This window comes from Mastigoproctus giganteus, chromosome 7, assembly GCF_048544385.1.
Source record: "Mastigoproctus giganteus isolate SK-2022 chromosome 7, ASM4854438v1, whole genome shotgun sequence".
Lineage (NCBI taxonomy): Eukaryota > Metazoa > Arthropoda > Arachnida > Uropygi > Thelyphonidae > Mastigoproctus > Mastigoproctus giganteus.
Window position 1 is genome coordinate 215,208,660 of NC_143581.1, and position 26,483 is coordinate 215,235,142.

A 26,483-nucleotide genomic window follows, 5' to 3' on the forward strand; every position below is an offset into this window, starting at 1 on the left:
AAACATGGCTTTCCGTGGTAGCGAGGAAAAGCTGCATGCTCGTAACAACGGGAATTTTTTGGGACTGGTGGAATTAGTTGCGAAGTTTGATCCAGTTTTAGGTGAACACATTCGGAGAATCATCAATTCTGAAATTCATGATCATTACTTAGGTAAAAGAATGCAAAATGAATTTATTTATCTAATTAGCAAGAACGTCTTAGAAAAAATAACAGCTAGTATAAATAAATCAATTACTCCGTGATTTTAGACTGCACTCCGGATGATGTTAGCCATCAAGAGCAGATGACTGTAGTAATACGTTTCGTTGAAATAAATGGGAAACCTGTAGAAATTGTTGAACGGTTTGTAGGATTTTTACCTGTTAATGAGACAACGGGATCTGTTTTCTTGGAAAAGTTGAAAAAACTAGGTTTACCAATTTCCGATTGTCGCGGTCAAGGTTATGATAATGGTTATAATATGAAAGGTTGTAACAAAGGGGTACAAGCAAGAGTAATAAAAATCAATCGGAGGGCATTTTATGTTTCTTGTGGATGCCACAATTTGAATTTGATTTTATGTGACATGGTTGGGTCATCAAATTCTGCGAAGTCATTATTTGGTGTTATACAACAAATCTACGTATTAGTTTCCGCATCTACACAAAGATGGAATCTTTTAAAGGTACAGGTAAAACATCTTACAATAAATGAACTATCGGAAACAAGATGGGAATGCAGGGTTGAAAGTGTCAAAGCTCTTAGATTCCAAATATGTGACATTTATGACGCACTAATTGATGTTTCTGAAACAACCGTCGATTTCAAATATCGAACAGAAACTCTTTCCCTGGCAAGAGAACTTAAAAGTTTTAAATTTCTCGTGATGCTATGCATTTGGTATGATATTCTAACTCAGGTGAATCTTGTGAGCAAAGTTTTTCAAGGGGAGCACGTGCAATGAGAGACAGTGTTGGTACTTTTGGAAAGGACAAAGAACTTTTTAATATGTTATAAGGAAAATGGGTTTCAAACTTCGCAGAGAATAGCCAAACAATTAGCTAATGAATTAGAAATGTCTCCTGAAGAAGCTGTTTTCCCTTCTGCCGAGTCAGTCCGATGTAGACGTATAAAAAAGCAATTCTCTTTTGAGGCAGAAGATGAAATAATCTGTGATCCTAAAAAACGGTTTCGGGTAGAATTCTTTAATGTACTGTTAGATCAAGCAATAATGTCAATTACTGAACGATTTCAAGAGCTGGAAAAATTTAAAGAATCATTCGGATTTTTATTTGATATTCATAGTTTAAAAGTTTTAAGCGACGAAGAACTGCTAAAGTTTTGTAATCATTTGCAATTGTTTCTGTCTAATCCAGAAAACGGAGCTGAGAGTGACTTGGATGGCCAAAATATTCTTACTGAGCTTAGGACCCTGTCAAATGTTTTACCTTCACAATTATCATCTTTAGAGGTACTGAAATACATACATAGCAATAGATTGAATGAGGTATTGCCAAATACCTCTATCGCTCTACGAATTCTATTGACCATTCCTATGACAGTAGCTTCTGGTGAGCGTAGTTTTTCTAAGTTAAAATTAATAAAATCAGTTCTGATGTCTACAATGACTCAAGAAAGACTGGTAGACCTATCAGTCATTTCAATTGAAAGTGAAATTTGTCAATCTTTAGACTATAGTGAAATAATAGCAGAATTTGCAAACAAAAAAGCAAGAAAGCTGTCTATTTAAAATTAATTATATTGACATTTACATTATAGAATTGTTTTTTATAAAACTTTTCAACAAATTCAATCCTAACTATATTATTTATTTTATACAATAAGTGAAAATATAAAAAAAATGTTACAACTCATAGATCTCATAGAAAAATATTTTGTCTAGGGCCCAAAAATAATTTTTGCATAGGGCCTCCAAAACTGTAAGGCCGGCCCTGACCCTAGGGCCCCGCAAGTAATTCTTAAACAGGATCCCGCAAATTTTGGGGCCGGCTCTGCTCAAAACTCAATATTTTACTATTTTCTTCGGCTGAAAGCATGTTGTAGCTACTGATGCAATCGCTTTGAAAACAAATTTCAATAATCTTCATGTGATAATTCAGAATAAATAATTTGCCACTCCTCAGTGATCAATCTTAAAGGATACAACTAAATTTTGGATAGATGGAACACCTTTTAACCAGTAGGCTTATTCTTTTTCTACTAATGCAAAGACACAAAATAAGTATAAGCAGCTTATTTACAAAATAAAATTAGTTTAGAAGCCGTCAGAAGTATAAAACTTGCTTTCTGCTCAAATAATCTGTATTTTTATGGACGTTTTTCGGACCGTGGTCAAATTAATAGGGAGGGTTGCATGGTTTCTGATCCTGGAACCACGAGTCTATCATCATTCTGAAAAACAAACTAAAACAGAATAACTAAAACAAAACAGAAAAACTGTTGAGAAAGGAAGCGGATGCTTCCGAAAGCTACAATCTAGTTTTAGCGCTTTTATCTTATGGTATATTTTAAATGTTTCATATAAAACAGAATACATTCACTTTATAGACATGATATGTCGGTGCCTCATGATCTTTAGTTGCTTTGACACAAAAAGTAAACAACTAACCCTCTCCAAGTTTTTCAGTATTTTAAAACCCTTGAAAACCTCTTACTACTCTACCAAACGTATCCTATTAATTGCTTCCTTTTATGGCTTTTTTTTGTCAGAAATTGATAAAAATATTGATACTAGAAAGTATTCTTATCCTGATGGTACTCAGTTTCTTTTCATAAAACCAGTGCTCCAAAATTAACTCGTCCTTTTTTGCTTTTGTATACTCACTCATGCAATTTCACTTGTACTCAAGTTTGGGCATTTGCCTATACCCAGTCTGTTGCAAAACTGGAGATAAACATTAACAACCTTTGTTGCTTTTAAATGGAGGAATCCATCAGTAAAAACTGATAACTTTGTGGACTGACAATAATAAATGTAATATTGTACTGTATTTATTGTACACAAAAATGATATACAAATATACCCTTGACGACAGCATATGGATTCTGTTGTTGTTAGTCCACGAAGGGTCGCTCTGCTTCTACTACCTATTCAAGAAATAACACGAGACGGGTTGATTAAAGTAACAGACAAGGCAGCATAGGTTAAGAGACATTATTCTATCTTGTCTTCAAATTGAATATAAAGGTGGCCAATTTACGTTTTGGGAAATGAAAGAACCCAAAGTTTCCAGACAGTAAGTCATGTAAACCTTTCCCAAAACAGCCAATAAAAAGGAATTTTCCACGTTGACCCTACTAAATTTTGCCTTATTTTCCTTCTTTCACTCCTCTTTATATTCTTCAACAATTTTTTCCATGTTTTTTTTTTACTGATGTAGGGCTGTCGCATGATGACCTGATATTTATTTCAAGCCTTCCCTTAGACGCTGTACTAATGTTAGGTCGATAAAGAAGCACTACGATTTGCAGGCTCCTCCTATGCCTGTTTTGTCTCTTTTAATAATCCATTTTATCAGCTATTATATGATTTTATTTTTTAATAGTTTTAATTTGATGTTTCTCTTTTACCTCTCTTAATTTCTGGATTTGATTTGATTTTATTTGTATATACTTATTTTATTCTAGAATTTATTTTATTTTATTCTATCCAGACCACACGAAACAGCGCCCGAATCATCAGACTATCCACATTTTGGACATTGCAGTCCTTTTCAAAACGTTGTCTGAATTAGTGCCATACTCAAGTTCTTTCATTTCATGAAAAGAGAATATAGGATCTTCTTTTTTTTTTTTTTTTTTCATTCTTCTGGAGGCTACTTTTTTGTAACGTAACGTCATCGATGTGTATCAACTTTAGTGATGAAAAGATTGGGACGCTACCTTTAGCGTACGGAAGCAGTATTTTAAAAATACGTAATTTTCCTCTTCAATGTTGAATCTCGGAACGACTAATTGCCTTCCACTTGTATGCGATGTCCCAGTTTTCGGAATGTTAGGTTCCAAACTCTATCTTGTGCCATGGTATCCACCGCCTGTCCACCTTTAAAGTCACTTGAATTCGCTACCACATGGATGCTTAGATAATTAGCTTGAATAATTATTTATTTATTTTTTTATTATTCGAGCTATTATGCATAATAAATTTATTTTCAACAATTAAAAATTTCGGGAAAAAAAACTCTTTAAAAAAGCATTTTATTTTGCCGTTATTTAGTATTCATTGCTGACCGGGCTAGCCGGATGGGTAAAGTGCCTGCCTAGCAACCCAAAGGTCGCGGGTTCGAATCCCGTCTCGGACTTGGATATTACGATGGTGCTGTACTCTCCGGTTGGACCTCACAGCTACGATACACGAAGGAAGCAGGAAAAAAGAAAAAAAGCTGGTTCCTTCGGGTATTGCTCACATCATAGGATAAAAAAAAAAAAAGTATTCACTGCATCACGTTCCATTTAAATTATATGTCATGAAATGGCCATAAGTTTCATTCAGATCCTGCTTGGTTTTAACCGTCTGTAATCAGATGGGATACTGAGCAAATGGGAACACTAGATTGTCTATTTCTTTCAATAGACAGACTTCTACAGAGGCAATTATGAAGTTTTAGTTGATTTACGTATTGCCTATGCAATGAAGTATAATCGTTAAATTATTTCTCCGTGGGAGGAGGTTCTGATCAAGGTTAGCTAGTTCAGGTATGTGTGCTAGCCATCTTGCTGTGCAAGACTGCAGCAAGAGGAAGTTATTAGTCACAGGTCTGGGAATATTACAGTAATAAACATTTAAGGAGTAATTCGTGCTACATGATGCTTAAAGACGTCGAGTGAAAAGTTAGCAATGACCCAAAATTACTGGAACAACCCGAAGTAGAGTTAAAATGACAGAAACGATTTTCAAGGGCATAAACAATTCAGAGCTCATCCTATAACATGAACAGGACTTCATCATGATTTTTCATCTAGAAATAATTATCAAGTCAGAAATTGAGTGAACCGAGTGTTTCGGACAAAAGATGTCTCTTTTTGAGTTTTTCCGCCGTCATGTGTAACGTAATAACTATGTTCACTATCTTTCAAATGCGGATGAAAAAGCCATGGTTTTGAATTCCATCTCTCACAGGAATAACTTTTATGGCCTTTTTTTTTTCTCTCCCACAGTGACCAAGTTAGTCGGTCTCAGGAAGACTGAGTAGTGTGCTTATAAAGTCTGAAAACTGAAAAAAAGATTTAAGATTTCATCAGCACCTTTTTGCTTGATGATGGTGGTCCCCGTTTTCGGTATCTCTCCCCCAAACAGAATTGGGGGAGAGATACCGAAAACATGGAGATGTGCCTGGGTGTCCATATCAACTAATGAATTAGTTGTTTAGAAGCACCGCTCTCACGGTTAAGTACAGTAGTAATAATCATCGTTCTTCCACACCGTCATCACATCCTTTGTGGGTTTTTTTTTTTCGTGTAGAAAAGGGCTCAAGTTCAAATCACGTGAGGAATTTCCATCCCCCCCCCCCTTTTTTTTTTCCCACCGTAGCTGAGTTAATCGGTCTGGACAGAACCTCGGGTTTATCATCCGGCAAACCGAGCAGAGAAAAAACACATGCAGTCTACAGATACAATACATTGCAGGTATTTTGAAACTTCCACAGCCAAATATTTAGAAACGCAGAGCACTGACTATAAGGGATCATTATATCTTATAATAAATGGGTAGGAAAACTAATTTCTGAAGGAACAACCTAGCCATCCTCTCCCAAAGCAGAAACTTAGTATGCTTCGGGAGAAGCACACCAACCAAATCGATTTCGACTTGAGAAATATACAAGGAATTGCTCAGTTCGTTTTGTGATGTCAAGTGAACTGTTGAATTATTTTCATCTGTACTGTCTAATGTTCGCGAAAACACGTGGACTGACGAAGTGGTGTAGAGTTCCCATATCTACATACGAGGGGCATTCAAAAAATAAGTTACACCTGCCACCATCTCTTGGTATAATTGCGCAACAAATGTGGCGCCTTCGCGGAATAGAGTTCATATCGTGTGCCCCCTGGTAGGTGAGTTTCGTTGACGGAGCGGTAACAGTTGTGTAGGAGCAAGCATTCATAATGGCATGGCTGCTAGAATGTTACTCCAAGTTCGAGGTACGCGGAATAGTACGATTTTTGTGGGCGAAAAGTCTCAATTGTTTGAGATTCATCGTGAAATAACAGCGGTGTATGGGAAAATGCAATGTCACGTCCAAATATAGTGAAGTGGTGCCAGCAGTTTGAAAGTGGTCGCACAGAATTGACAGATGCTGATCGAAAAGGATGGCCATCAACGTCAACCACTGCAGACAACGTGATGCAGGTTGATGAAATGATTCGTAATAATCGAAGACTGACAGTCGCAGAAACGGCAAAGGAATTTGGATATTCAATAGGCAGTGTTCATTCCATCGTCCATGAACATCTTGACTATCGCAAATTTTGTTTACGATGGGTTCACTGTTCACTGACAGACGAACACAAAGGTCAACGTTTTTTGGCTTCTCTAGTCTTCCTTAAACGCTATTCTGTGGAAGGCCATGACTTCTTGCGCCGCATCATCACTGGCGATGAAACGTGAGTGCATCATTTCACCCCAGAAACGAAGAGAGCGTCTATGGAATGGAGACACACAATATCGCCTGTGCTGAAGAAATTCAAAGTTGCACCATCAGCAAGAAAGGCCGTGGCCACTGTGTTTTTCGACTGTGAAGGAGTTGTTTACACGGTATTTATGGCAAAAGGCACAACAATGCTGCCAAACATTAAGGTCTTTGCGAACAGCCATGAAAAACAAGAGGCCTGAAAAGTTAAGCAAAGGTGTTGTTCACATTCAGGACAACGCCACGTCACACAATGCACGCACAATACGACACTTGCTCCAAAGTTTTGGATGGAAGGTATGGAAACATCTGCTGTACAGTTCCGATCTTTCGCCTTGTGACTGCATCTTCGGCAAGCTAAAAGAACATCTGGGGGGGGGGGGGACAACGATTTGCAAACGATGAGAAGGTCCAAACAGCAGTTCGACCGTGGCTGAATGACCAAGGAGTGGATTTCTATCATCATGAAATCGAACTATGTGGAAAAGTAGTGCAAAGTATGTGCTTTCTATTGCATAATGTTAAATACCTCAATAAATGTCTCTTGGGCTACAATGGTCATGTGTAACTTATTTTTTGAATTACCTCATATATGAAAATGAGCCTATGATATGAAATCTGACGCACTCGTCACATGTATTATTAAATGGTTATATTTTGAAATGAACGAACCATATTGAACTGATCAATTTCTTTTTTATCGGGTAACATCATCCACCATCGTTTGTGAATTATTTTTCATTATTCAGACCTCCTTCCCACACCGGGTGGAAAAGGCTCGGGTTCGAAACCCGTCAATGACGCGAGGAACTTTTATGGGCACTTTTCACTCCGTGGCTGAGTTAGTCGGTCTCAGGATCAGTAGGTCTGAGCGGCGATTGAGGCCTCAATCGCCGCTCACTGCAAACGCTATACAAAGCTGTATTCATTCCCACTATTACCTAGTGTACAGGCGTCTGGTCTACGCTGGTGGCACAGTGGTATCGTCACCGTCCTCCCCACACCGGGTGGAAAAGGCCCTGGTTCGAATCCCATCGATGATACGAGGAACTTTAATGGGCTTTTTCCACTCCGTGGTTGAATTAGTCGGTTTCAGGCGTAGATAGGAAGGTTTTTTTCCCCCTGGAACACGGATTTTTCGTCCAGCAAAACAGGCAAATCGGCCAGAGAACACACGCAATTTACAGACAAAATACATATATGAGTATATGTAATAAACTCATATACGGATGACCCTAATATAATATAATTTGTACAGGCGTCTGGTGTCGTCGTGCACTCATCGTTCGTAATCAAAGAAAGCTCACCTCCATTCTGCATCATATTCTCATTATCACCCGTTCCTTCTTATATTTAACCCTTATAAAAACAGCAACACCAGTACTGAACATACATACATCAACCGATAAGTAAAGCGCAGGCCTCCATTACTTTTCGTACAAACTCCAGCAACTAAAAGGAAGACATTTCATAATAGCAAATTGGCCAGGAAACATTGTGAATTAAATGTAAGAGCTTAACCTTCACAAAGGAAATTATCCAAGAAGTATAAGTAAACAGGAAAAAAAAAAAAAAAAAACAGATACGAAACCAAAACCAAAACTAAGATACAGAAAGAGATAATCATGGGGGACCATATGTAGCCACATAATGTTTATTGTTAAGGAGAGTCCATAAATAATTTGAATTTTCATTTTCATAGATATAAGAACCAATTACGCACTTATTACTATGTCTGCTCATATAAAATTGGCAACATGCAAACTAATAATCACTTTTCAAAATAGCGGCCATGCTTTCAGATATCGACGCTCTTGTAACGTGTGTCATTCGATGTTTTATCTGAAGAAGCCTAGAAGAAGTGTAATTTATTGAAAAATGAATGCAGGTATGGTGACTTGTTTAAATCGAAAATCGTGAACTGTTCAAAAAACTGATAACGCCAATATAGTGAATGAACAGACCATCGAAGCTGCAACGTCTGATATAGTGTACCATGCTGATGAACTTATTTAGAAAGACTGATGCATTGGCCAAACGGAAAGTCAAAGATTGTATATAATTAAAATATGTATATAAAAATTAATTGCTGTTTATATCAAATATGTCTAATTAAATTACTTCATATATTTTTGATCTCTTTGTTTAAGAATGCAGTAAATACGCATTAAGAAATAAGGCAGTAAGTATCATGAAAGTTTCTTGCGACGACCGACTAACTGGTTAAAATAAATTTATTAAAATAAAAGTGATATATACATAAGATAAAACAGAAATAAAATAAGATAAAAGCGTTAAAATACAACAAGATAAGAGAGTTAAAATATATATAATAAAAGCGTTAAAATACATGGATAGTAGCTTTTGAAGCGGAGTGCCTCTTCATCAGCTTATGAAGAGGCACTCCGCTTCGAAAGCTACTATTTTTTACTTTATTTTAACGCTTTTATTATATATTCTTTAACTCTCTTATCTTGTTGTATTTTAACGCTTTTATCTTATTTTATTTCTGTTTTATCTTATGTATATATATCATTTTTATTTTAATAAATTTATTTTAACCAGTTAGTCGGGCGTCGCAAGAAACTTTAATTTAATTATAATTAAATTAGCCTTATAATTTAATTATAAACGATACATTTTAAAATATTCTTAAAATGTTACAAAAAATTAATAAAGATGCTGCTTTTTCGATAATCTCATTTAAAGTATTACAAAAGATTTCCCCTAATCATAGTGACATTATACTGATAATATAAGAAAGAATTTTTAATATGTGCATGTAAAATATTGACATTACTGAGCATCCATCAATATTTGTACTCAATATATGCCGTCTTCAGGGTAAGAGCTTCTTCATCTTTAGGCCACCTACATAAGTGATCCTTGAAATCTTCATCCGCTCCATATTACAGTAGATATCATTAACAGATATAGCATTCAGCCAATGTGTCTTCCAACTGGAAACATAAGCTCCACCAGTTGAAATAAAACTGATTATGACCCACATACTCTCCATGTTTCTTGAATTTCATTGTACATAGGCTCGATCCACAAGCTTATAGCTTAGCAGCTGGAAAAACGTCATTAGGATTGTACCTTCGTGCATTGCAGATTTTCATCCAAAGCATTATAGGCTTTCTTCGACTGGCTGGTTGTTGTTGTCGTAGGGTTTTAGGCACATCTGCAATTTAGGCCATATTGTACCGTATATAATGTTTGTAAACTGCGTGTGTTCTGTGATCGATTTTCTGGAAGCAAAACCTTACTGCCCTCGCCTGAGACCGACTAATTCAGTCGGTCACAGGCAAGGCCGACGTTGTGAAAAAAACACACAGAAATTTCTCGCGTCATTGACGGGATTCAAACTGAGGTCTTTTCCACCTGGTGTGGGAGAAGACAGTGATTATACCAACTGTGCTGTCCACGAGGACTATTCTGCTCTGAATCTTTTTTCTAACTGAAACGGCATTTTAACTTTGTTCGCATCTCTTTAAAGAATATGAAGGCTGGTACCTTAGCTAGTAAGTTGCACGTTCACAACACTTCCAAAGAAACACGTTACCACAGTATTTCACAATGACAGAAAAATGGAAAATCACGTGCAATCTCTGTTCGTATCCAAAAAGTACTCAATGTAGCTGAAATACTGAACAATCAAGTTAAGAATGACTTTGTTACAAATGAATATGACATTTATTTCCTTAGAATGGTTACCGATAGTTCTGACTTTTTAATTTTACGCACATATTCTGCCATGAGAGTATTGAATTTCTTCATTAATTCCGCTCATCCAAAATAACTAGATGAACAGAATTGATTAACAGAATTAAACTGAACAATTAATGAATTGTCCAGTTTTCTAGACTTCATTTCGCTGGGAAAGATCTATCACAATGAAAAATAAAACTTTAAAAAAAATATTTTTTTCCTTCTCCTATTGATATAACAATGTTATGGAATCTTTCTGAGGGTTGGCGTCAGGAAGGTCAGGGAATGACCACCGCATATCCACAGCCCTGATAAAGGATGACGGTTGGCGTCAGGAAGGTATCTTAATGAAGTATAAAATTAAAAATTCTGTACCTCGTACATAATGTGTCCTGGCGCTAACATATTTAATGTGTTTTACATTTAAGAGTCATCGGCAGGCGTTAAAACGTTTTAATTTTCAGATATTAATAAAATTCGTGGATAATAATATAACGATGTTTTTATTTTATTAATAATAATTACATATCGGTTACTGAAAGTATTGGTCTGTGATGACTAAAGTAGGATATATAATTTTTACACTGAAGAGATTTTTAGTTCACGACTAAATACACCATCTACAGTTGTTCCATTACTTGTAGTATTTATCGAAAAATCTGATGACATGTCCAAGTTGAAGAATATTTTCATAAATGTGCAGAACTCTTTTCCAGCCTCAGAGTTTAATTGTAAATAAAAAAAATTACATTCAATCTGAAAGCACCAGGTGACTTGAAACCAGATGCGTTTTCGAATTAACGCATTTCCCAGTTTCCGAAAGTTTTATTTGTATCTTAAAACCTTAATATTTCTGTTTCTAAATTTCTTAGCTTTCCAACGATGTGCTATTCGTCCACATTATCTCGTTTATTACGTGAGAAAATTTCCTTGATCAGATGTTCATATTTTCCACTATCCTGGAAAAACTACTGCAATTTTCAGACGTTTGAAAGTTTTTCCTCTAGTATAGAGCTAAGATGAAGCTCCGTGCAAAATTTCATTAAATTTGGTCCAGTAGAAGATACATTATTGTTGGCGCCTCCGTAGCCAGGTGGGCAGGAGCAGTAGTGCGTAGCACGCGCTTCTTGATTAGAACGGGGTCGAGCCCGTGACCACCAAATACGGAGTGATGCGGAAGGTCAGGGAATGACCACCGCATATCCACAGCCCGGATAAAGGATGAGGGTTGGCGTCAGGAAGGGTATCCGGCCGTAAAAATTGCACGCCAAAACAATAAAAACGCTGATCCCATATATAATGGAAAAAAGCGAGACAAAAAAAAAAAAAAGAAGATAAATTATTGTTGTCATCATACAAGTATGATTGCAACAATACAAATTACAATAATTCGCTTCTGGCGGAAGCTTAAGATGACGTAACTTCCGTAACGCTTTTCGGTTTTTCGTTACAAAATTTTTGGAATAATGCCAGTAAAAACGTATTTAACATTAAAAAAAAAACTTTTTACACATGAAATGACAATAGTCTTCTCCTATGGTGAAGCGTTACTTATTCCACGTAGTGCAATATCATGGCAACTCGTTGTGAAGGTATTCACAATATGAGATATACTTAATGATGCCAATTTATAACTACTTAAGTAGTGGGCTACGCACAGAAATGATGAATTGAACTAACTTGTACATGAAACGAGTTTAACTGATTGAAGTACTCGCAGCATATTACAATGTCCCCATCTTCTCAGAACAATTAATTACTTAAATGAATAAATAATAGGCTATAATTCTGCATCCTCTGTGAAATCCTGTCAGAGAGTTTGTTTGTTTGTTTGTTATTTGGTTTTTAGGAGCATTAGCAACTAAGGCCATATTGCTCCGGGAATATGCGGTGGTCATTCCCTGACCTTTCCGCATCCTCCGTATTTGGTGGTGACGGGCTCGAACCCCGGTCTAATCAAGAAGCATGTGCTACGCACTGCTACTCCTTCCCACCTGGCTACGGACGCGCCAACTGTCAGAGAGATTGAATATTTATACGCAGTTTCTTCCAAGACACCCGGCACTTTTGCCAATCACTGATCATTCGCTATAAATTTGCAAATTTTTCTCGTTGAATTATTTGTAATAAAAATCCTCAATAATACTGGCAAAAACTCTTGCACCACCTTTGTTTAAATGTATCCCGTCTCTACAAAACAGATTCCTTCTACCTAATATCATGTAAACATTTTGTAAACATTTATTCTACCTTCAATAAACACCAAAAGTTAATGTGCGAAAAGAGCCAGGAAAGTAATGATATTGAAATGGAAGACAAAGGTACTGGTCGTCGTTGTTTGATTTTTAGGAGCATTAGCAACTAAAGCCATATTGCAAAGCTGATAGAAATTTCCCCCCCCCCAAAAGCCTTGCAGAGTCCTTCAAGTCTTTAGTTAATCCACAAGGCTTTTAGCATATAATTCCTCTTATCTTGCCTGGGCAGAATTGCAGACACATATACATTGTGACCCTAACTCGCGGCATTTCTTCAGCATGGTCCTATATTTGTCTAACAAATCGTCAGATCGTGTATGCTTAATGTCATTAGTCCCCACATGAATAATAATATTCTTAAAATCTGACAATCTATTGGTGACATCATTAATAGTTGCTCCCGGCAAACATACCCTGGTTCTAGTCCACCTATCCTTATTACAAAAAATATTTCCCGTTTACCTGACAATGGAGTCTCCTAACAGAACAAAGTCCTTTTGAACCAGAGTAGTTCGCACCTGGTTATTCTGTTCTGGGGCCCGAATCGGGAGTGCCTCACTTGGTATGTTGCTAGAGTTTTGAGTCCCTGACGAGCTCCCAGTTACATTATTTTCGAGGGCAAGCACCCGTTTTTTCAGTGACTCAAATTGTAACTTAAGATCGGCGCACTCTTACAACGGTGACAAAGAAAAGAATCTCCAAGTGAGCTAGGATTATCTACTACGTCGACCTTGGAATACATGCCACAGGTTCTTCAAGGGATAAAATCATGACTCATCCGGGAATCGCCATCGGCTATTTCCGTGTGAGTCATGGTACCCTCTGACGTAGTTTTCAAGGCAGATCTTGTAATAACAATTATGAAATTTACTAATTACAGTATTAATAAAACAAACTTTCAAATAATTATATTTATAATATTAAAAAAAAATCAAACTATTAGAGGATAGTTTGATTTTTTTATATCATATTTTTTTTGATTATTATTATAAACCCTTATATATATAAACTTTATAATATACTAAATAACCTTTGAAATCCTGCTGTTTACCAAAAACAGTTTTGATAAACCAACTTTATACAACAGTTTTGGTAAACACAACAATTATGGCTGAAATGTTATCAAAAGCCCTCAATTTTCTTCAGTTTATCATTTTAAATGGAAAACAAAATGAAACGTTCACCAGGTGCAAACTAATATTTAGTTGAATCACCTCTGGCCCTGATGACAGCAGTACACCGTCAAGGCATTGGCAAGATCAATTTCTGAAGATAATCAACTGATAGTTCGTGGTTCCAAACACGAATTATGGCTTCCTAAAGTGCACGAAGGGTCTTTGGTTTCTTTCTGGCAACTGCAGATTCCACACGATGCCAACAGTTCTGTATAGGATTCAGGTCCAGGCTGTTTCCTGGCCAGCTAAGTTCTTCCAACCATTCAACCGTTCTTCCAACCATTTTTTCACCTGTAACAAATGTAAACACATTACTGTCGAACATCTAATGTAGAAATGAAGCTAAAGTAACTACAGGAGTGCCTACTTACACTTTTCGCTCGATGAAGAGGAGCAGAGTCGTCCTGAAAGATACAGTTACTTGGCAGGTTGAAATGGTCTCTAATGGTTGGCAGCAATATATGCCTTCCATTATAGCCACGTATCCATTGGCATTTACGGGACCTTTTATAAACTGCAGGTGACCTACTACGCGATACGAAATGCACCTCCATATCATTTGGCTGGTAGGGAATTTCACTGTAGACACCATACAGTCTGGATGGTATTCTTCACCACGTCTACAGCGAATCGTTTGTCTCCCATTAGAGCCATGCAGGTTGAATTTTTTCTCAATCGAGAAAATAACTGACTTCCACTGCTCGGGATCCATTTGACATGCTCCTTACACCAAATTAATCGGACCTTTTTCATTTTTTGTGCGAGGAGGGGCTTCTTCTTAGGATGAAGCTACAAGTCCATTTTTGAAGAGGCGTCTTCTGACTGTTACTTCACTTGCTACCATTCCTGTATGTTCTCCCCATTCTCTTTTCAGTTCAGACGAAGCTTTACGGTTTTTAAGGCATAAGGCGGTCCTGTTTTGGCGTAGAGGCTCGTTTGCGTCCGGTTCCTTTTTTCCTATCAGCAGAACAAGTATTCGTGAGTTTGGAAAGAAATCTATCCACTGTCGACTGATTACAAGACACTCTATAACCAATATTGCAAGAAGAACATCCTTCCTAACGTAAAGCAACAATAGCACTCTTTCTTCGTGGCGTCAACTGCACGTAACTCGCCATCCTGACACAAGCAAGAAATGACCGCAGTTCTTACAGTGCGTGCATATATAGCGGAAAGTAACAGCTGATGCAATATTACGTCATCACCTACGCGTGTCAATCTTATCTGATGCAATCTGTAAGAAATATTGCCATATACGTACGTTATTCGGACGACAATTACAATTTTAAGAAGTGATGCACTTTCTTTGAACACCAATGTATGTATTTACTTTTTCTGGACGTATTTTGGATTTGTTTTTGTACTCTGAAGATTACCATTTGTTGTAAACATTTATTCTACCTTCAATAAACACCAAAAGTTAATGTGCGAAAAGAGCCAGGAAAGTAATGACATTGAAATGGAAGACAAAGGTACTGGTCGTCGTTGTTTGATTTTTAGGAGCATTAGCAACTAAAGCCATATTGCTCCGGGGATATGCGGTGGTCATTCCCTGACCTTTCCGCATCCTCTGTATTTGGTGGTCACGGGCTCAAACCCCGGTCTAATCAAGAAGCGTGTGCTACGCACTGCTGCTCCTACCCACCTGGCTACGGAGACGCCAAAAGATACTGGATATAGCCACTTTTAAAACAAACGTACTGTATTGCTCTTTTTTCAATATTTTCAATTTCTAATTTTTGGTAAGCTGCATGTGGGGACCAGACCTGAAAGGCAAATTCTAGGGCTGGCCTCACATAAATTTTTTAGAGAAAGATGAAAAGTGCCAATTGATTAAAGTCTCGGTTAATTCTTTTAAGGCAGCCTAGTTTTTTGCTAGCTGCCTTTACAAAATTTGAGACATGAATATCAAAGGAAAGTAATTCTTTAATAAAGATACCTAAATTTTTGGCTGTACTAACTTTTTTGATTGCCTTGTTTTTCATTGACTACCATTTTGTTCTCCCTCAGCCACTGAATAATTCGTTGAAGAGCTATTCGTTTAGGATGATGCAGTCACTGGTATTGCGAATTGCTTTATAAATTTTTATGTCGTCTGCAAATATGTTAATTTTTATTTGTTAGTCTCCAAGGGTACTTGGCAAGTCGTTGATGTAGATAAGAAATAACAGTGGGCCTAAGGATGAGCCCTGTGGGACACGAATGTCAGGTTTAAAAGGATATGAGATTTTACCTTTAAATATTACCGACATTTCTCTACCTTCCAAGTAGTTTGCAATCCAGTTTAGTGTCTGTCCTCTGAGACCATAATGATCCAGTTTATTAATTACAGTAGTTTCTGTTGAATTACATTGTTGAAGGCTTTGCTTAAGTCAAGGAAAATGGAGTCGACTTGTTCTCCTTCGTCAAGCACCTGGGATATATTCGAGACATACGAAATCATATCTGTGTAGGTGGAACGACCCTTGATAAATCCGTGAGAATAGTCCGACAGATTAATTTCATAAATTTGAACAGCTGCTTCATTACAATGGATTCAATTATCTTTGAGAGTGTGTTTAATTGACAAACTGGTCTGTAGTTGTTTGGTGAGGATGGGTCTCCATTTTTGTAAATAGAGGTAACAAAAGCCTTTTTTTAGTTGAGCTGGATAGATTCCACTTTCAAAGAACAATTTTATTAAGTGAAGTAATGGCTTTACCAGTGTTGTTCCACATATTTTCCATTAAACGGTAAAGATACCATCTGGACTTCGTGCGAGGTCCTTTTTCATACTGTGGATTGTGCTCGACAATTCTGCTTGGTTGATTTCAAATACTGTACTCTTAGTGTATCAATGTAGTTGAGAGGAAAAGTTTCGTTACCTTCCATCCCGTCGTCGTCTGTATCTGTTTTGTAAATTTATTCAAAGCTGCTAGCAAGATAGTCAGCCTCAGACAAAGATGACAAGCCATTGGCAATATCTAGCGTGTTTACAGCCGCATTTTTGATTTTTTCCCTTAAAATAGCTGAATATACGCTTCATATCTTTTGCCTCAAAGACTCTTTAATAAGCAAGCCCAAGTATTTGTTGTAGTCCTGTTTTAATGTCATCTTAACCTGTCTTCTTAAGGAAGAATATTTATTATAAAGGCATATTTCCTAAATGCATAGAAGGTTTAAGAAAAAGGCATATTTATATATTCTAAAATTCAACGAATTTTACCTTTAGCCTCCTGGCGCCTGTGTGAGTCGCACACATTGTACAACGGTACACGATATCACACACCTCAAGATCCATATACTTTTAAATCTCTGGCCTTTACAGTGAACTGTATCACACCACAATGTAAACTACGCGGAGATGGGGGAAACCCCTGGTGCCGTTCGACCCTAAACACACTTTACACTTTACACATTGTACACGTGGACGGCGCGCCCCTGACCACTCAATACAATAAATTTACAAGGAACATAGTGATGCCTCATGCCCTTGGGCTTAATCAAACATCACTGTACACTGGATATATATCATAGGCCTAAAATAATTTATTTTCCAGATACTGTGTGTAATTTTAACTTAAATTTACAAATTTTTAAAAGGGGTGTGGCAAGGGATGAACCAGCCAAGACAGCAGCAAGCAAGCAAGGGCAGGAGCAGGGTTAGTGGGGTGGGTTCCATTCTTCTGTTTTAGACTAAGACCGTTCACTCACTCACAAACATTCATTCTTTTTTATTTGTGTGCAGGTAAAATGTAAGTAGAGAGAGCGAGAGAGAGATCAAGGTACTAGTATTATGGCAGAGGTGTTCATGCGGGTCGCGTGCAACTGATTTCACGTTGCAAGGAACTAACCTTCAACATTTTCAACAGCGTTGCCCTAAGCAGTGCGATCGCATCTAGCAGGCAGAAAGGACTCTGTTTCCAATTTCGTTCTGCCGTCCTGATGGCAACCACTGTTTCTGGTTTTCAAAGGTCTGCAACATGCACGTTTTCCCAACTTCTGATGCTCAATAATCCAAATTCAGAGATTGATAAACTATCAACTGTTATACAGGGCGATTATACAGTAATTTAACTTTAAAAATGTTAATGATTTGATGTAAACATATTAATCGACATACAAGATAACATAATAACTAACATAATAATTGCCAGGCTTCAAAAGAAAATATGTAAAAAAACCCGAACAAATCAACCAATGTTATGCAAATTAACTTGTTTGTATGTTTCTAAAACACTTCGTCAAAGGTAAACAGCGCATGCTACAATTCGCATGTAAGGAATAGTATAAAGCAGTACAATTCGCAGTTTGCAAAATGATGCTCGCTTTGTATGAAGATTAATTACAATATTTAATAACCACTCTTATACTACGAGGCCTCCGTAGCCGAGTAATCAGGAGTGGGAGTGCAGTAGCACACGCTCTTTGAGTAGACCGCGGTTCAAGCCCCTGACTGCTAAATACGGTCGATCTGCCAGCACGCACTGGACCGGCGTGGCAGATTATGGTCAATTTCCTTCAACATGAATTGTTGAGGAGGCTTCCATCCTGCAGTGGATTGATAATGGCTGCATTTTACCTTATACCACGTGATTACCTTAATACCACGTTGGCCAGTGCGGGATCAGATATATATCTATACTTTTTCCCTCTCTTTTTTTTTTTTTTTTTTTTTTTTCAATTTTATATTTTATTTATTTATTTTTTTTTATTAATTAATTTATTTAATTTTTTCTACCAAAAATAGTTTTCTAATTTTTATTTATTTTTTTTATTAATTAATTTATTTAATTTTTTTTCTACCAAAAATAGTTTTCTAATTTTTTTAATTATTATTATTTCTATTTTTATTTATTTTTTTTAAAAATTTATTATATATATATATACATATATTTTTTTTTTTTTTTTTTTTTTTTTTTCACATTTTATTTGTATTTATTTACTTATTTATTTTTGCTGGTTCCCTGGGTTTGGGCTGCCCGATGGACAGATTTTATTATCTAGTTTTTATTATTTTCTTACATATAAGTACTTTATTATTATTATTTATTATTTTATTTTTTTATTATTATTTATTATTTTATTTTTTTATTATTATTATTTTATTTATTTTTTTTTTTTTTTTTTTTTTTATTTTTATTGTTTTTGCCCTGATACTAGGGCAGTAAGAGCTGGTAAACCAGAGCGTTTAGAGGGCGGTCGCAATACATGCGTAGTTGTGGCCTACCTCCCCGTGGTGTAGACGGACACTGGGCAGGCTTTCCAGGTGATCGCCTGCCTGGTGACAAAACGGCCAGAAACAACTAAACAACACAACAACACACACACTGCACGAACATAATTTTACACACATTTCTGGCCTTTTACAGTGCTTTCTGTAATCATCACAGTGTACGAAGGCGGAGATGAATTGACGTTCAGGTGCCGTCCTACATAAGATACTATACATGTCTACATGTCTACATGTCTTATACCACGTGAAATTAATAACATAGTTTATTAAGCTTATAGCCCAAACCACTATATATTTGAGATGCGTTGCAGGTGTCTTACCAATGTCCATCATCAGACCATGCTGCTGACAAACTCCTCCTTGTCGATGCTACCAGAACCCGATGTGCATGCTTCTGATGTACAGCAGGAGACTGTGAGCAGTATGGTCTGATGACGGGCATTGGTAAGATACCTGCAACGTCATCTCAAATGTATAGTGGTTTGGGCTATAAGCTTAATAAGCTATATTATTAATTTCACTTGGTATAAGAGTGGTTATTAAATATAGTAATTTAATATTCATGCAAAACAACCACATAACGTCCTGCCCTAAATATATTATATGCTCGCTTTGAAACAGCACATTTCATTTGTCCGTCGTTATTTTGTTAGTATCAAAACGGTAATAATTCTACAGCCTCCCTAAAAGCACTGATATCGAATTTCTGATATCCTTGAAGGCACTGATATCGAATTTCTGATATCCTTGAAGGCACTGATATCGAAGTTTAAACTGGATGCGTTACTAATGAAAAACAAAAAACGGCCGTCCCTCGATATTTGGTAGAGACCACCTGAGATTAACCGAATAAATGAATTATCCCCAACTTCACTTTTCGGTGGATGCAATGCAAGAGGGAAGGGCTGGTGTACAGACGTTTAAAAATATCTAAGACATCTGTATAAAAATAATAACCAAAGCCGTTAAACTCTAACGGAAACTCGAGATTTTCCGGGGAAAGAAGAACCCTTGCTATCTACGCCTGAGACCAACTAACTCAGCCACGGAGAGAAAAAAAGCAACCCATCAACTCATGTCATTAACAGATTTGAACTAGGACCTTTTCCATCCGGTGATTATAACCACTGTGCTACTGCACGCGAAGACAAGGAGTTACTGTATTACTAAGAGAATATTTCTGTAGAAGAAATACCCATTGAACTTTTGAAATAAAAGTTTTGAAATGGTTCAAATCTGGAGAGCCATCTCGCTTTCCAGATTTTAACTGTTTCTTATTGGTTATAAGTTTACTAAAGGGTTACGTCCAGAAAGATGACCCAAAAGACATGGTACAACAAGAGGGCGATAGAAATAGAGATAATGCATATGTCCCGATACCATAATTTTATTACTCGAATCGGAGCTGTCAGTGATTCAGAGGGCCGACATTTTGAGCAATATTTATAGCCAATTAAATTACTGCCCCAAATTAAGTTACTTTATGACCAAATTGTACTAGTAACATCAATATGCACAAAATGACTATACAGAATAACCATTCTGCACAACATAACTACTGAACTTTTCTTCATTCGCGATAACAAACTATAAGTTTATACGAGTAGTTGGAATAAAAGAACCGAACATCTCAGTGCATCTGGTTAAGCAAGTTTTGGTAACTGTAGCCAATTAGAAAACTTTGCGATGTTTGAAGTTTAGACAGCATAACTTTTTATTATATGTTGCTAACAATGACCGAGCGAGTCTATCTAAGTTATTTTCGATATTAAAAAAAGAGTATATCACTAATGGGATGGATTGTCAGATATCGCACAATTAAACTTATGCCAAATCCTTCTTAATTTTTGCTTGCTGATATTAAACAAGCAAGGCTTTGCTTTGTATATGCATATACATTTTCAAAGTTACACTGGTATTTTTGTTAATAAAGGAAAATGAAGTTTAAATCCCGGTAATGACTGGTGGCACATTTTGTAGAGTTTTATTTCCCGGTAATGAATGAGTCTGTGTCAGGCAGAGGTCATATAGGGTTTTTCCACTGGGAAACTTTGCCACTCGTGCATTATCTCTTATGGTGAGCTTTCTGCACATGTCATCAATGCTAAACCATCTCTAATGTGAGGTCATTTAAGAGGGTGTAGACTTTTTTAGCGATTCCCGCCCTCAAAAAGATTGTACCCTCGTGTGACTTCCGGGATAAACCCATTCTAAACGACAAGCACGAGATGGAAAATCTCTTATATTTGTTTCTTGATTTTTTAAAACCTATATTTCCTTCCTTCCTTCCTTCCTCCTTTCTTTCCTTCAGTGGTAATACCAATCTAATACAGGACTCGGATTTTTTCTTTTTTTTTGGTAAATGCACTGCATCGAATTACTAATGTTACACAAATTGTTATAATCACTCTAGCTTAAATAAATTTGAATCAATACCATTTAATCTCTATTTTAAACTAATTCCATACAGATAAAATTAATTAACTAAAAAGTTTTAAAGTATGCTGACCACGAAATGAAAAGAAAGATAATTAAAAACTGATCAGCAAAGTTTATATATTGCGTAAGAGGGCATCTGCACTACTAAAATCAAAAGCGGGTACATATATGAATCTTAAATATCAAAAAATGTATTTATAAAACATTTTAAGACTTTTCCAAATACAAAATAAAAATTAACTCAACTTTAAAGTAATGAAAACACTTAACTCCACGTGATAAAATGATTTTAATTCCTTACTTCTCTTTTTTTCTTCTAGACTCGATAAAGAATTCCAAAGTTGAGTTCAAAACGCCGTCATTTGGAGAAAGATAGTCAGCAAGGTGAGTATAGAGCCCACTTCGTTTATTCATTACTATTAAAGTTTAATAAATCGGGCGGAATCCAATAAATTTCACAAATTTTAGGCTAAATGTCAATTACTTTGCAATTCAGATTTAGTGATCTAGGATATTCCATGTATGCCTTTCACACACAGCATTTAAATTCAAATTAATAATAAAAACATAATTCAAAATAAATCCTCGGTGTACTGAAGTGAAATCTTCCATCTCATCCACCAATTTATCGAAATTGGAACTGCACAATTTACATTTCATTTAAAAATGTTTCGGACAGATGTACCGATTTCAAAATAACATTTTATTTCCTTAGTGGCCTTATTAGATTAAGATGTCATCAGGCATCCTTCACATTCTTATATTTTCTTTCAGACTTAAGAATTAAATTGTGTTGAAAGATTCTAGTTTAAAGGAAGTAGACTTTCAAAAGCATACACAGGCCACTGTCTGTACTGTACAGTCACAGACGCTGGACATTAGGCCTTCGATGAAACACTGTTGTATATACCTTTTGAAATGTTTACACAGCAGTTTCGTAGAAGTCTGCACTGCATATTATCGGAAGGGATAATAATTTTAATTTTACTGTACTTTTCCATGCACTTTTACTCTTTTCCAAGAAATGGAAGCTGCATTGTACAGCTATATACAATAAGTTGCAGTACGACATGACATAATTAACCACGCAACTGCAGCTATCGGTAAGAAAATAATTCGCTTCCTTTCCGTAGCGGATCGCATCCTTATCCCCTCCTCCTCCTCCTCCCATAATGGGCGATTAAATCTAATACCCGCCCTGTGCCTTTTGGTATATACAACTTGTGTGTATGTTCACGGTTCGTATGCTGCGGGCAGAAAAATCGGGAATAACTAACAGGAAAACCCTGCCTCCTCCGTCTGAGATTAGTTAACTATAGTCCCACCAAAGAGGCCTAAAAAATTCCTCCAGTCGCAGACCGGAATCGAACCCGACCTCTCCAAACGAGTGGCCGTAGGCGATGTAATTGTGACGACTAAGCCGCGACGGAGGGCAAGTTGCAGTATAGAAATGCAATATTTTTCGCGGCTTTTTTCATGAGTGTAACATGACCTCCAGAAATACGGAAAATTACAAGGTCCGGCAAGGACTAGACCCCAAGGATGTCGGGTTTGATAGGTTCGACTGTATATATAAACGAAAGTAAAAATTTACTTTTATTAACATGCCAGGACACGACACGTCACTTCTTTGGAGTAGCACAATAACAAGACAATTATGACGGCGGATAGAACATTTTCCTTCTCCAAGTGGCCATTATACGAGAAGGAAAAGTCGGATGGACTTTTTCTTCTCGGCATATATTTTGATCCTTCGAAGGATTTTTGGATGAGGTATTTCTGCGGCCGAGCAACTATTCAGACCTACGGTCAACTCGCAAACTAACTAAATCATATATTCCATTAATTTTTGTACCCCTTACAGCCTTGCATCTGAGGCAAGTACTTCGGTTATTAAACCTCCCGTTAAGAAGTACACTGCACATACATTTAATCCCTGATTATTACAGAAGGATCTCGATTATCCGAGTTTTTATTAACCGAAGTACATCTACTAAAACTTGTAATCGACAATGACTATTTTAATCGTTTAGAAAACTTATCTCAGAAGTATAACAACCGGAAACGCTTTGCGCATAATATAACATTCACAATATTCGATGCTAATTTGTTATATAAATAATAACCACAACAGTTTAATATAAAAAAGTAAACTTATCAGCAGACGAATTAAGAACTTTATGTTTTTAAATAGTTTTATTAAATGCCAAAAGAGAGAGAGAATACAATTTCAAATAGCATACTACATATAATGCACAATTTACAAACACTACTGTACTGTATTTTGTTTAATAAAATCTTTTAAGATTGCTCCATACTTACGTTTTATTGCAATTACTGTAAGTAATAAATACTGTAATAAATACTTAACGAAAAAGTTGGATTTTCATTACCCAATATTTCTGTTATCAAAGCCAGTTTCGGTCCCAATCGAGGTCCCACCGTATTTGATGATAAAATAATATACTGCAATTTGGAAAAACAAGGCGTATATTACGTAACACGTTTAATATAAAGTCCTTCCATTTTACTCTATTTTTTTTTCTTTCTAAAAGCTAAATAATAAAGTAAAAGTGTTAGCTTGAATTATAAGATTTAGCTGAAAATCTTAATTAATACTATAATCAGAAATACTTTGCAGTATTTTGCATTTAACCAATCATGTATACTCAGGCGAAACTTAAAAATATAACAGACTGCTTACTGTGAACTCTCATTCACATTCATTTTATATAAAATGCTACATTTCAAAATAAAAATGCAAAAAAAGAAAAATATATACACCGACGTTGTTTATAATGCGTAAGCGCAAATACCAAAATAACGTAATGTTATTGTATTCTTTTCTTGTTATTCGGAAATACAAGAAAAGAAAAGAAAAATTATAATGAAAACAAATGATGGCCACAGGTTCAGGGAAATCCTTTGGCAAGCACATGCCGTCGGGGTGAAGGGTTCCTATCACTGCTGTTAGAAAGAATAGAAAAATAGCAGATAAAAAAAAAATCCTACTTTATCGTACGAACCCGGAATGAGTTATAAGGAAGTTTTAAATTCACGTGTTTTTCATCCCGAATGCAACAATTAGCATTATCATTAGTAGAGGCATATGATGCAAGAAGCAAGCTTATACAGCGTCATCCAAAAAAAAAAAAAAACCCTTCCCATTTCACCCATCCATTCGCTCCAAATGTTTGTCTAGTTCTACTTTGAATTTATTTAAGCTGTCAACTTCTACAACGACAGATGGAAGTTTGTTCCGGCAATCAAGCACCCACTGGCTAAAGGCAAATTTCCGCACATCTATTCTACAACTGTCTTTCCTCAATTTGAATTTATGTCCTCTCAGGCGATTTATATGGGGAAGAGGAAGAATCACATCAGTACTGAGCTTGCTCAAAACATCCAAGCAGATCACCTCGCAGGTGCCTTGTCTCCAGACACTGTAATTTGCAAAACGTAAGCCTTTTTATCGCAAGAGTAACCCTTTGTTCCATTCAAAATCTTGTTGCTCTTCTCTGTACTCGTTGGAGCATCTCTGCATCTTTCCTAAAATGAGGCCTCCAGACCTATATGCAGTACGCAAGGTGGGGCTGACAATTGCCTTTTACAAGGTGATAATCACCTCCTTATCCCTGCTAGAAAAATTCCTGTATATCATTGACAAGACACTGTGAACTACTTCTGCAAATCGTCTGCACTGCTCAGAAAATTTCACAGCTGACTGCACAATTAACCCCAGGTCCTTTTCATAACGAGAGAACTGTAAGATGTAAAATATTACAAGTAAATTGTATATAAAGATAACAGATCGTCGTTCCCAAACTGAGAAATTTAATAAGAAAGGATACGTTAGGAATAGTTATATTGTTAAATAAAATATAACAAATCAAATAAATTGAACAAAGTGTATCGTTAAAAATATGGGGGAGATTAAATTAAGGAAGGGGCTAATCGAAGGGAAGGGAGAGTCGTGAGAATTACTGCACTAAATTTCTACCAACAGATGGATAAACACTCAGCTATAAGTCCGTAAACAAATCTGAAGGTCTAAAACGGGTAGCAGAGCCATCAGTAAATATGCGACGAAAAGGGTAAGGTCGTTCGAAAACAATAGAAAGTTGAGCCGAATTAGTCGGAACATCCCTTTGATCGGAGACAAACAGGAAGTGAGTACCCGACTAATACCTTGTCCAAGACAATAGGGCTAGCACCTAGTAGTCTGCGACAGCTTGACCCGCAGAAATTTAGAGTAGGTGTGAATGTAGTAACACCATCTATGTCGGCCTTCTTCAAAAGAGAACAGACGGCCTGGGAAAGGAATAGTGATATTAAAATGGGAGGTTTAAACTAGCAGGGATGGAGATAGCATGAGAAACCCACACTAGCGAATAGTCGGGATGTAAATTTAAATATTGATGTACGAGTGGTTAAATTTCTGAGCGAAGGTGGGCCAACCCAAAAGGGCGGTACACAAATTCGGAAAACAAAATGAGAGTGCGCGCAGCCAAAAAGTCACTGAGTTGAGTTTTTGTTAGTGTTTTGTGAAAATGGGTTAAAAAGAACACAGAGTTGAGTTTATGTGGGTGTTTATGGAAATGAGTTACAGACACTGAGTTGAGTTTTTGTTGGTGTTTTGTGAAGATGAGTTAGGAAAGACAGAGTTGAGTTTTTGTCGGTGTTAGTGGGAAAATGAGTTAATAAGTTGTGTAGGGTTAGATAAGCACTCAGGTCAGTAGTTGAGAAAAATCTGACAAAGTTAAGATGAAGTAATAAGTGTGTAGGGTTAGATAACGACTGAGGTCAGCAGTTGAGAAAGTCCTGACAAAGTTAAGATGGAGTAATAAGTTGTGTAGGGTTAGATAAGTCCTGTCCTGTCCTGTCAGCCAGTTGGGAAAGATCTGACAAAGTTAAGATGGAGTAGTGAAGGGTTAGATAAGTTTAAGTACAGTCAGTAAGTTAAGAAAAGTTAGAGGAGTTTCATGATAGAAGAGAACAGTCGAGTAGTCCGTCATCGGAAGGCAAGGGTAGTAGCCCGTATGCAAATAAGTCTAGTCCGT

General features: G+C 36.6%; 3 protein-coding genes across 3 annotated transcripts in view; all 3 read left to right on the plus strand.

The window, feature by feature from the left end:
• The window catches only part of LOC150083670 (uncharacterized), a 79,378-nt gene that overhangs the window by 21,504 nt on the left and 31,391 nt on the right, over positions 1–26,483 (plus strand). Inside the window, exon 2 of the mRNA XM_090377431.1 lies at positions 21,744–21,807. The gene's annotated coding sequence lies outside the window, so the exon portion shown is untranslated. The remainder of the gene's footprint in view (positions 1–21,743; positions 21,808–26,483) is intronic.
• On the plus strand, positions 5–945 carry LOC150083671 (zinc finger MYM-type protein 1-like). Its single transcript, XM_090378560.1, has 2 exons — positions 5–152; positions 251–945. The coding sequence occupies exons 1-2, from the start codon at positions 5–7 to the stop codon at positions 943–945; spliced, it is 843 nt and encodes a 280-aa protein (XP_090234686.1).
• On the plus strand, positions 1,057–1,731 carry LOC150083672 (uncharacterized). Its single transcript, XM_090378561.1, has one exon. The coding sequence runs from the start codon at positions 1,057–1,059 to the stop codon at positions 1,729–1,731; it is 675 nt and encodes a 224-aa protein (XP_090234687.1).